This window comes from Sorex araneus, chromosome X (assembly GCF_027595985.1).
Source record: "Sorex araneus isolate mSorAra2 chromosome X, mSorAra2.pri, whole genome shotgun sequence".
NCBI lineage: Eukaryota > Metazoa > Chordata > Mammalia > Eulipotyphla > Soricidae > Sorex > Sorex araneus.
The window spans coordinates 315,776,036-315,788,508 of record NC_073313.1 but is presented as its reverse complement, the minus strand read 5'-3'; the positions used below and the strand labels follow the sequence as shown (position 1 = coordinate 315,788,508).

The following is a 12,473-nucleotide window of genomic DNA, read 5'->3' as shown; positions in this document are numbered from 1 at the left end:
TGCAGTCATTTAAAGTGTTTTAATATCTGCTTAAAGTGGTCTAGAATGTTAGCAGGGATGTGATCATGCGATAATGGAAAGGTTCTTTGTATTGCTGTTGCACTTGCCTTTACTGGCATAGGACCCCTAATCTGGTATTTCAATGTAGATGTTCAAAACTCGGGAAATTTATATAATACCAATTTCTTGGAGAGATCAGGGAGGTGGTGATGAAGAAGCTCTCTGTTGTGATGTTTTTCTTGAGCACCACTCAGAGACTGTCTCTTAATAGGCATCGTAGAAAAGGAGAAATTTCCATGGATTTCTGGAATTATGAATAAAAATAATGGTGTGTTCAAGATTGCAGCAAGAAGAACTTGTAGCATAGCTTCTTAAACTCTGGGTCACAACCCTAGATGGCAGTGCGTCACCTTGAAATGTTTTGTTTTAAAATAAATGTCCTTCTGATTTATTATTAGTATATGTTTGCTTCCTGCACCTGTTTTCTATACCTATACACCTGGGGTAGCAAAGAAATTTCTTGGGCGGAAAGGGATCGCATGTGGAAAAGGTTTAAGTTGTCCTGTTCTGGGTGAGTCTAACCTTTTCTCTGTGTACAGCTGAAAGTGCATGAACCAAAACTCAAAGTTTCTTACTTATAAGAGCAGGAAATTGTAACATGGCAGAAATGTTCGAATAGCTGATGTTTAAAATGTGCTTTTTTTTTGATGCAGTGATGGTTAGAGTTCCTTGCATTATGTGCCTTTTGTAGTTCTTTCGTCCTGAGCAGTTTAATGTAGCTCTTTAGTCCTGAGCAGTTTAAGACAAATTGATTTTATATGAACCCATTCCAGGTCATGAATATGTGGGTGAGTTTTTCTGATCGTGTTTATAAAAGGCTGTTTTCAGCAGTGAAAAGAAGACAGTTGGGTTCTGTCAGAGACCCCTGCAGTCCCAGCAGCCCAGGCCTGCTCAAGAGCTGTGGGCCTGTTTTCTCTGGCCTCTCCTCCCAACAGTAGTCAAACTGCGTCAGATATAGCCTCACAGCCAGGAACGAAATGGCAGGTTGGCTGCAGAAACTAATGCTTACTTGCTGCATCTCTCATGAAGCTATTTGCTGTTAGATCTGTACCTGATAGGGCCAGGAGCAGTTTTTGTGCATGGCTGGGGTAGGCTCCTGACACCACATGTTCCCCTAAGCATCCTGAGGTAAAGCCCTGGAGGCCCCCAGCACCATTCTGGTGGCCCAGGGATCCCAAACACTTTGGGACATGAGTAGCACTGTGTGGCCAGGCATTTGCATTGACCTGCCAGCCCAGAGGGCTGAGAATCACCAGTGGAGCTCCTAAGCCTCCTAAACACCACTTAGGACCCCCATCCCACTCCTCGTATAATAACAAAGTCTAGCCTTGAGTCTGGCGCAGTCTCCGGAGCCTGGTACTGCTCAGTTGTGCTTTAGAAACAGTCTTAATGAGCTCACCAATACTCCCCATCCTCATCCAACCCACAGCATTGGTGAGCGTATCTGATACTCCTCATCCACATCCAGCAAGCCTGGGGGAGCTGTCCTGGGGTTAAAAGAACCCAGAAGAAATGACCTCTACATGGGTGAGCATTGGCCCGAGAGTTACCCCAGACCCGGTACTAGAGAACCTGGGAGACTGCGGTCAGAGCTGGAATATGGGGTGCTTTATCTGCCCACCCAGTCCCCGGCGAGGCAGTCCATGTGGGGGACATGCCTGTGTCAGGACTCTGAGACCCACTACATTACGAAGGTGGGGAAAGGTCCCTGGCAGTATACTAGGAAGAAATGCATGGGTGGTCTGGGAATGTGTTGGTGTCTACAGTGGTCCAGATGTGGGCACATGTGGGGCAGGAGCATCAGGGCTTGGGGGCCAAGTCCAAGGATGTTCATCATCTGCCTGCACTGTCCCCTGCATGGCAGGGGAAAAGATTCAGAGTCTGGGGCATGAGATGGTCGTGACTTGAGGCAGGGGTGTCTGGCTGTGGCAGGAAGCTGGACTGAGCAGGGGAGGGTGGAACCTGTCCAGAGAGAGGGATGAGAAGACAGGAGAGAGATGTGGCAGCAGGTCCGTGCTGTCCTATAAAGAAGACTGTTTGCAGGGCCTTGGGTTTGAGCCATTGAGGAGGGAAAAGGAAGCATTGGAGTTGGCCTGTGGATGGCATCAAATTCAGATCGGGCATGGGGGATGTAGCCTTGCATGGGTGAGGCCCTGGGTCCAATTTCTGGCACCCATGTGTCTTCAGGGTTCCCATGTATCTTCAGGGTAAAAAAATGAACACAAGAGAATATGTCTCCACAATATAACATGTGCCCTGCATGAATGAGCCCTGAGTTTGATCCCCAGAACCACCAAACAAATGAATAAATAAATAATCCAGCTTTGCCTGTGGCATCTGTGGGGCTTGAGCTGGGGAAGGGGAAGGAAGAGAATCCTGGAGACATGGGAACTCCCAGCCTGAGTGGATGCAGAGTTTACTGAGGGCTGGATCCCCCGAAATGAAGCATCAGAGGCCACAACCAGGCAGTTTCTCATGGCCTCCTTCCACCTCAGTCCTCTTCGCAGCATCCAGTTCTCTCAGATTCCCCCAAACTGTTCCGCTTGTTGGTGGCTCCATGAGAGAGTGAAGAGGGAATTGTATCCTGAAGACACATGAGTGCCAACCTCATCCTTCCAGGCATACTATGCGAGGGATGGGAACGGGGGAGGAGCAGTCCCAGTGAGCAAACAGGGCACTCACGGCCATATGGAACATCTGGAAGCCCACCCCTTTGACTGAACTGCAGCAACCCATCACCAAGACTGTGGTGAGCCCTGGGCTCCACGGACCGGCATCCACAGGTCTCCCGCCTGGGCCAGCCCTTCATCGCTCCAGAGAGAACTGTGGTGTGTGGACCAAGGCTGAGAGGACTCTTCCAGCAGTTCACTGTGAGGTAGCTGCTCCCACTGACTGATCACAGTGACCGTGCCTGCCTCTCTCAGGAGGGGAGGACCTTGACAGAGAGAGGGGAACCCCTTGCCTTGTCTGTGCCTCCTGGGGCTCAGCTGACCCTGCGGCAGGGCTGGCCTCTTTCTCTGCCCCTCAGGAGCTTGGCCAAGGTCCTCTGCAGCTCCTTCCGGGGCTACAAGTAGGAGACAAGGGGTGCAGTTTCCAGGATGTCAACGAGCCCTCATTCCTGTTTCCGTTCCAGGACCTGCCAAACGGGCACCTTGCCTGCCCCAGCTATGCTTGCCCACACTTCCCTTCTCTGTGGGCAGAGCCTTAGGATTTCAAGGGACAGAGACTCTGCATGTGAGGGAGTGGAAGGGATCCTTGTTTGCTTACATGCTTGCAAAATTGTCAGTCTTTGCAAGATTTTAGGCCAGGATTCTATGTGATGCTTTTCAATGTCATAGAGAGAATAGCTGGCACATATATGTGCCCACTGCTGGGGTGGAGAGTAGGGTCTGAAGAGTCCATGGGGGCACAGGAAGGTTGACAACACTGCAGGATCCAAGACAGCTTCCCTGAAGCATCCTCAGTGCTGGAATTTGAAGTATAAGTAGGATCCCAAAGTCAGAGAGGTGGCAATGCATTCTGGCAGGAGACTAGAGTGTGAACAAAAGGAAAAAGTGACAAGGTGAAGGGCTTTGCCAAGGGAATGCCCAGGCCCCTGTTGTGTCCGCAGAGATATGTTTGGGAGAAAGGCCATAAAACACTTTGAAAGAAGCAGGTTGGAAAAGTGGGCCGGTGGCGGGGGGAGTGTAGACTGTGCATGACCGTGGCACCAGCTGGACCTTTGCTGGTTCGGCAGGAGACAAGGGGCTGGAGAGTGCTGCCCCTTGGAGGGACATTTTCCTGGCCTGGGTGACTGGCTGCATCAGAGAAAGAGATGCAGGATGCAGCATGAAGACCAAAATCAAAACCCAAGACAGTGGCAGCCAGTGGGAGGCAAAGATGTGCAAGAGGATTGAGGGAGTTTGCTTAGAGGAGCTGTGGGCTCCTTTAGTCCTTGAGAGGGCTGTGCCCCTGACTACTGGGCCTCCCCAGGTCTCTCAGTAGAGGTACCTCTGAGCTTGCCTGTGTCTCTCTGACATGGGGATGGAGCAGGGCAGTGAGGTGTCAGTTATGCCCTGCTGGTGCAGATATATAGGACCCTCAGTGGATGCCACTGTGGCCACTGCCAGGGCACTGGGCTGGCCAGAGCAGCTTCTGCACCCTGCCCACCTCTCCAGGCCAGGGCTGGGGCAGCTCTACACGCTGCCCCTCTTCCAGGACAGAAACTGGAGCCACCCCTCTGCCTCTTGCCAAGAAGTTCATCAGCCTGGCACCCTCTCTGTGTGGATCCTGAAGGCCCAGCAGCATCTTTCTGCAAACACACAGAACTCTCTCTCAGAACTCCCCTGCTGGATTCTGGAGAGGTCCGGGACGGGGGGGGGCGGGGGCGAGATTCAGAAGCCTGGAGTGAGTGACAGGGAGCTCTGCAAAAGAGGCTGAGAAAACCCAAGTCCCACCCAGGGGAGCAGAGACTGTTGAGGAATAAGCCTGGCCCCGAACCCCCGATTTCCACAGCCCAGCCCAAAGTGCCTGACCAAGAACCTCAGGTGTGAGCATGACTCACTCACGGGGACAGGCCACTAGCCTCAGACAGAGTCAGAAACAGAGACGGGACCCTCAGCCTCCTCCACCAGAGAAGACAGTCAGGAAGGGCCCCTGCTTCTCCTCAACAAAATTCAGCCTTCTAGAACTTTCCATATGTGGCCAGGTGTCAGCCTCCCCATTTTCTGCTGCCCTGAAGAAAAGGTTGGCTGCCTCGTCTCGGCATGTGAGGGTGGGAACTGACTGGAGAGAGCAAGGAGGGGTTTCTATTTCCAGGCCAAAGGGGAGAGTGTGTTCCTGCATTAGGTCCTGGTCATCAAGCGCACGCCTGGTCCTGTGTGTGGACTTGAAGCCAGCAGCTAAGACTCACAACACACGAAAAGAAGTCGGCTCTGTGCTGTGCCCAGCCGTTGGAGCCCCTTTGTCCAGAAGGCGCCTGGCTGGTAGGGAGAACTCTTCAGTGACCTCTGTGGTTCAGAGGAAGCACGTGGCCTCTGGCACCTGCACCCGGCTCCCTCTCACATGGTGGACACCCTCCAGTGTAGACCCTGAGGCTTGCTCACACCCCTACCAACCACTGCCCTTCAGCTACCCCATGGTGATGCCAAGAGAAATGCAATCTGGGGAAGAGGCTCAAGTGCTTTTGACTCAGAACCCTGGGGTTGCAGAGACCTAAAGAACTGGGGTGCTGCCCCCAACATGGCTACGCTGAGAGGAGTGCCAGGCAGGCCTCTCTCGGGGTTGGCAGACAGGCCGGGGCACTGCTGCCCACTGCAGGCACCAGAAGAGAAGCTGACAGTGCTCTGAGCATCACTCAGGGTCCCCACATTCCCCCGGGGCCTGCTGACTGCCTGAGGGTCCTCTGATCCTACCAGTCCTATTTCCAAGAGAATAGTGAGCACTGTGGTTTTAAACACGTAACGGATTTGAAAGAGGGTTTGGGGGCTCCTCTTAGTGCTAGGTGGCCCAAAGGCCATGCCCTGAGATACTTGATGGTGAGGTGCTCAAACCCAGGTCCAGCAGTTCTGCGGTCCACCAGCGCTGTGACCAGGAAGAACATGAGGGGCAGGGGATGGGCAGGAGGTGCTGCGGCCAAACTTAGCAACTCGTGTGTGCGAGGCGTGATGCCAGCCTTTGCACATCTCCTGGGCCTGTCGTTGGTCAGTTTTGTTTGCATCAACGTATCATAACGAATCTGTCCAGGGGCCGCTGTGCCCTGAACTCTGGGTATCCCCATGTGTGTGCAGTGTGTGGCCTGTGGTTTGCCGTATGTGTGGACCACAGTAAAAAGACTTCTATCAGCAGAGAGAAGAGAATATAATATAATAAGTCCAGGTTAATATTCCTAGTACTGTCATAAAGGGATCATTAAAACATTTTGGGGGGCAGGGCTGAGATAGCCCAAAGGACTGAGTGCATGTTCTGCATGCAGGATCCACAGGTTCATCCTTGACACTGAGTGGTCCCCAACACCATCATGAGTGATCCTGAGCAATGAGCCAAGGGCAGCCCCTTGAGTTCCACCAGCTGTGGCAGCAAATGAAAACACTAAACAAGACAAACATAAAAGAGAACCAATCAGAGTTTAAAAACCAAACAGAAATGTTTTTCCTTTTCACCAGCTTCTGTTTTCTCGCTGCCATTCCATTGGATAAAGGTGGCTGGGCAGGCCTGACTTGGAATATTTGGAAGTTTGTAGGGTTGGTTTGAGTCGGACAATGACTTACAGATGTGAGAACTCAAGACTGGCGGGTAGCTCACAGGCTTCTGCAGGTGGGAGCCCTGGGTTTGATCACCGCCACCTCATGGTTGCCCAGGCACAGCTAGGAGCAACCTTGAGAGCAGTATCCAAGACTATTGGATGTAACCCCCAAATAAAAACAAAACAACCTTGGGGCCAGAGTGATAGTACAGCAGGTGTTTGCCTTGTGTGCAGCTGACCTGGGTTCAACTGCTGGAATCACATATGGTCCCCAGAGCACCACCAGAAGTAATTCCTGAGTGCAGAGCCAGGATAACCCCTGAGCTTCACCAGCTGTGACCCCCAAAATAAACAAAAAAAGAAAACAAAATACCCAACCAAACTAGCAAATATATATATATATATATATGTACATATTGCTAGTTTGGTTGGGTATTTTATATATATATATATATTTATAATATTATATATCAATATATCAATACATTTATATTATATATAAATATACATCTATATATATTTATATATTTTTATATATATTTATATATATATACACACACATATATATGTGGAAACCCTCATGGAAGATTGAATAAAAATCTTAGTAGAAACTGGTGTTTCTCAAAGCCAGACTAGAGTAATAGGGACAGTAATAGGGACAACATTGCCTTTGGGGTGTAAGGTGGACTATTTGGTAGCCAAGCTGCAGATGTCCTGTTGCTTGGCAGGAGAGGACAGCCATGGGGGGCTGAGCCCATTATCTCTGCTGATAGTGGGACAACTTCCAGGTCGAATCTGGCTGCTACTATGCTCTCCTCCAACCCAGAGGTGCTGGCGGCAGCCACTCACCAGCTCTCTCTTTCCTTGCAGTTACTTTAGAGCAGTTCTCCCTGGCAGTGCGGTGCTGTCCCGACCAGGAAGACCAGGCCCTGCTAATGAAGGTAGGTTCTTGGGCGAAGTGGAACTTCCCTACAAGGCTCGCCGCCTCTCTGATGGCTTGGGGAAGATGTTCCTTTGCACAAGCGGGAGTCAATTCATCATCTTTGAATGTCGTGCTCCATGGGGACGCACTTGTCATCTGTGGGGAGGAGGGCTGCTGGGTAATGAGCGCAGGAGCATCCCTGCTGTGCCACTGAGTGACAGGAGAGGGGCGTCGAGAGCTGGCGGGAAGCCGTCGGGTTCTCCCGAGGGTGCTGGTGCATCTCTTTCAGCTTCTCTGACAGAGTCTGGATTCTTGCCGCAGATTTATGAGGCCTGGCCGAATTCCATGACTCTCCCCCACCACCCCACCCCCCAGACTTTTTAATTAAGACAAAGGATTCCATGCCTTCTGTCTGCCACATCCTGACTTCTGGCACCCCCAGGGAATGCTGCCCAGACGAGACGAGGCCGTGTACACCGGAACCGGGCCTGGAGGAGAAGGCAGACTTCTCTTTTTCTGGCTAATGTGGCTTTTGTTTCCGTCCCAGTGATCAAGACACAGAAGGGATACAACCTACATTGGCATCATGTCTCTGGGGGAGCCCGGCGTGGGGGGAAGCCTGATGGGCTGCCAGCGGTTCTGTCGAAGCTCCACCTTTGAAGGCAGTGAGTTTCTCAGAGTGCATACACACTCTCCAGCCGCTGGCTGAGACTCGACTGTCACCTAGAAACTGTCCTGTGGCAGATCTAGAAGCCTACAGCCTTTCCATGATGTCATTTCAGGGTGGTGCCTGCAGGAAGTCATATGGGCTAGGAATCGCTTTACTTTACCTACCCACCATGTCAGGTGTCCTCTGACTCTTGCAATGGGTGGAAAAAGTAGGGCGTCGCTCAAAGGGATGTTCAACTCATTTGCCTAAGATGTGATATTTTGGGTCTGCCTTTTTGTTTCAAAGCTTTCAGTGCTGTACATTTTTTTGTAATAGAGAGAGGGGCTGATGCCAGATGTTGGTTTGTGTCAAAGAAACCTGACCTGCCAGGTTGCTGGATATGTTATGCCTATTTTAAAGGGCATAAATTCAGCTTCGAAAGGTTTTGCTCCCTCTTCTTTGGAGGAGTGAGGAGAAGGGGAGTTAGGGTCACATCCGGAAATACCTAGGGAGTGTTTCTTGCTCTGTGCTCAGGTGTGACCCCTTGCAGTATTCAGGGGACCATATTTGGTGCTGGGGATCAAACCTGGATCTTCTGCATTACAAGACAAGCACCTGAACCTCTTTACTATCTCTTGGACTTTTTTCTCAGTATTTTTCAGATGTTGCACCTCTAGCTTACAGTTGCTGCCCTGAGTTCCATTTGCCAAATAACTCACTTTTGAGATCGTGTCTGGATTTCTGTGACACTGAATTAGCATGTGGCTCAAACTCCTTTTTACCCGCCTCAGTGTTCCAGGAGATGGGAAACAACCCCGTTGTCCCCACTCTGTCCAGCATTTTCCCCTACCTTCTGCAGCCACTAGCTTCTCTCTCATTTGTCTCCTACTGTCCATTCTCCTATATCTCCCCTGAGTGGACCTTGCTTCTTGAACCACTTGCATGGGCCGAGGCCCCATCCTGTGTTGATGTGGGTGTCTCAGGGGCAGAAGGCCGGGGACAGCAGAGCCTGGAGACCAGACCTCCATCCACACTGTCTCCAGGTCTGTGTGCTGGGGTAGGACACACTGAGTTTCTTCACATCTGTAATGAGGAGAGGACAGTGATCCCACACACAGACTCCTTTGGCTTTCGGTGTTTCTTGGCTTCCTGCCACTGTCCCATGCCCCCAGGTCAGCCAGTGAAATGTGCTTAGAAGCGAGCAGCTTGGGATGGCAGAGGAAGACCGTGATGCCATGAGAGTCTCGAAAGGTGTGGGGACTGCAGTGGCCCTTGGGAGCGTACATCTTCCTTCCCCCCTGATTTCTGAAGACCCTTTGGTCCACAGGACCATGATGTCTGTGTTTGCTCAGTGTCTGCAGGTATTTTAAAAGGCATTATCAAAGAACTTTCACTGACTATGCTCTGTGGGAATCTATTAATTTTTTTTTCCCAGGGATTCTGGCTTTGGGGTTTGGTTTGGTCTCTGGTTTGGGTGTCACACCTGGTAGTGCTCAAAGATCACTCCTGCTGATGCTTGGGAGATCATATGGGATACCTGGGACTGAACCAGGGTCAGCTGTGTGCAAGGCAAGGACCTTGCCCCTTACACTCATTCTTAGTTTTCTTGCCTGGTCATCTCTCGTGCCTCTCGCTTGCTTGTTGTCCTGGAGAGTTCTGCTCAGCAGGTCTGAGCTTTGCCTGGCTTAGTCCTTCCTCAGCCATGAGAGGGTCTGAGTCTCCCCCGAACCCTGTCTCATGGCTACAGCCCATCCCCCTTCACAAGGACTCTCAGTCACCTTTCCCTCTATTCCAAAACACTGTCAGGCTGATGTCTCCAGGGCATCAAGTGCTCCCTCGGCAACCTGGCTCTCCTCTAGAATCTAGGGTTCACTTCTGGTAAATGAAAATCAGATCTTTGTGAGCACCCTTTCCACTTCTGCTCCCCGCACACCTCTGCCTGGGCACGCCGCATGTCCAGTTACCCTCAGCCCACCTCTCCCTCCATGACCAGAGTCTTTCCTCTCTTCTGGGCATCCCACATGCTCCTCTGGATTCACCTCCAGCCACAGCTTCCTCTGTCCTTCAGAAAAGTGTGTTGGGGAACTTATCATCCAGGCCTGGACTCTTTTTTCAGAAAGTAAGAGAAAGCACCATAAAATATTAAACTTGGATGGGGCTGGAGAGATAGTACAGCGGGAAAGGCATTTGCCTTGTACATGGCTGACTGGACTTCAATCCCTGATACCGAATCATCTCCTCTGAGCCCTGCCAGGAGTGAGCTCTGAGTGTGAAGGTGGAAGTAAACCCTGAGAATGGCCAAAAAAAAAACCCCAAAACAAAAAAACAAAACCCAGCTATATTAAAAGTAAATTTAAAAACTAAAGCTGAGTAACAGGGTTCGATCAGGAGTATCCTGGTGAATCAGGACATGTGGTTAGAGATTATGAATCAAAACTCAATTCTCTGTCATAAACTTAATCGATTCTGCCTGACTTTGCTTTAGACATGTGGTTTCCACGGTCTCTGACCCCTGTCCCCATTGTCTCCTCTTAAAAATTACCCCTTTTTTCGTGCTAGAAACAGGCAGAATGACTGACCTCTTGGTGCCAATCTGCATTTGGAGCCAATAATTTCTCATTCAAATAGAAGTGATGACACGTCTTCATTCTCTTCTCTCTTCTCTCTTATACATCTGGCACAGCCACTTCCAATTTTGGTGGGAGAGAGTAGCTCAGCCTTGGGACTAAAACGTGCTGGGGCTTCTGGGGCTGCCCTTTGTCAGGAAAGCTGGAAGAGCAAATACAAGGTGAAGCCCTTCCTGGAAATGCCATATACCTCCTGCTCAAGAGCTGGGGCCTAGGAAAGGCCCTTTGGATGCTCTGTTAGAACTGGAGTGACACAGTAGCACAAGGGGCAGCTCAGAGCCAGGTGTTTGCCTCCAGTGATGCTGATTGAGCAACCATACTGGTGCCCCTGGGTGCCTGAGACGTCCAGTCCAAGGGTCTGTGTGAAGTCCAAGACAGGCCTCTCTGGAGGTGAGATGTGATGCCAGATCCCACCCACTGTAGTAATGGCAGCAATAACAGACTGAAGCAATTCTACTCCCCCACTGCAGAGGACTATGAGTGGCCACATCTGCCCCAGCATCAGCATTCCAGCACTTTCTCTGTGCCATGCTGACAGAGGGGTGGGTGGTTCATGCTGGGGTGGGTGATGCCTCAATCCAAGGATACTAGGCTCAGTTTCAGGACTGCTGTCTGCCGACTGGCATGCCAGGGGCTCACGGGAACACGTGAGCACCACTGCCCCTGCTGGGCCTATCAGGAGCCTGCAGAGACCAGCCTCTAGGACAGCTTTACAGAGGAGAGATGTATGGGGCAGGTGCACCGCTGGAAATGTGCAGAGAGGCTTACCCATTGCCAAGGGCTCTGCAGCCTTGGGATATGCGCGGGACCCTGAGCAGAATGCAGGGGAGGCTAGCAAACCTTGTTCTCACCCCTCAAGCCTCCGCTCGCCTCTATTAACTGGCCACCTGGAGCCTGTCATCTGTCTAAGAACATCCTGGGAAACCAGATGAGACTAGCCTCTTGAAATCCCAAGCTGCCACGTGAAAAATCCTTTAGGTCAGTTTTTCCCATGGGCTCAGCCCGGGGGACAGGAGAGGCGGGCATGCTAGAATCCTGGGGGATGCTGCAGCCTCAGGGGCCATTAGGTGGTACTTTTTCTTTGTTCCCTAGAAGAAGGTAGGTTTCTAGGGGACTGCTGAATATTTTTTCCCTGATAAAGGGGGTCGGTGGGCCGTATATTTCAGTTTGGGAAGTTCCGGCCTATGGCAACTTCTCCCCTTAGTGGACATTTTCTCCTGGCCCCATGGAATGACCTGTTAAGAGAGAGGGAGGTCTCCCCAGCTCCCCCAATAAAGAGTAGCTGCTCCTCAACACAGGAGTGACTGCATGGGGAGAAGGAGGGAGTGTTCTGTGTGGCCACTGCAGCTCTGCTTTAGAAACTTTAGAAACGAGTTTAGAAACTCGTCTATAGTTCTTTCTTTGACTCGGATGACTCAGTTCTAGTAGAGAGATGTAGGGTAGACCATGGCAGTTTCTCCTGCATGCCGGCCAGACTCAGTCTTTCAGCTCTGCTTTTCCCGAGCTCCCTCCTCTCCCAGCTCCCCCTATGCAGCCAGAGCAGCAAGCTCTGGGCCTGCAGGTGGTCCAGATCTACTCAGCCTCCCAGGGACTCTGTCTGCCTGTGCTCCACCGACACCTCAGCTCCTTCAGCACCCCCCAGGGTGCTCACCACAGCAACCCGGACCCCTAGGCATGTCGCTTGCAAGGGACTGTCCCCACGTCCCAGAGTTCGTTTGAGCCTGACAAGTGGGCGAGATGGGGTTTTCCCTCATTCCTGTGCTAACTGTTCTATCTTCCTTTTCTTAGAGTGTGTAGGTGGTAGCTAGTTTAAGCTACCACCAAACCCAGTAGCCGAGAGAGTTCACTGCAAATAGTTCTAGTAGAGAGATGTAGGGTAGACCATGGTAACCTCCTCTCTGCTGTGGAAGGAAGGGGGAGTAGTTCTACCCCAGGGCCCCAGCTTGGCCCTCTCACCTTTGAGGCACCCAGAGGCCCCTGTGGGAGGAATAG

At 51.3% G+C, this 12,473-nt stretch overlaps 1 protein-coding gene across 1 annotated transcript in view; it reads left to right on the top strand.

The window, feature by feature from the left end:
* The window catches only part of ACOXL (acyl-CoA oxidase like), a 355,676-nt gene that overhangs the window by 294,655 nt on the left and 48,548 nt on the right, over positions 1–12,473 (top strand). Inside the window, exon 17 of the mRNA XM_055123333.1 lies at positions 7,154–7,224. Within this exon, the coding sequence (XP_054979308.1) occupies positions 7,154–7,224 (71 nt within the window). The remainder of the gene's footprint in view (positions 1–7,153; positions 7,225–12,473) is intronic.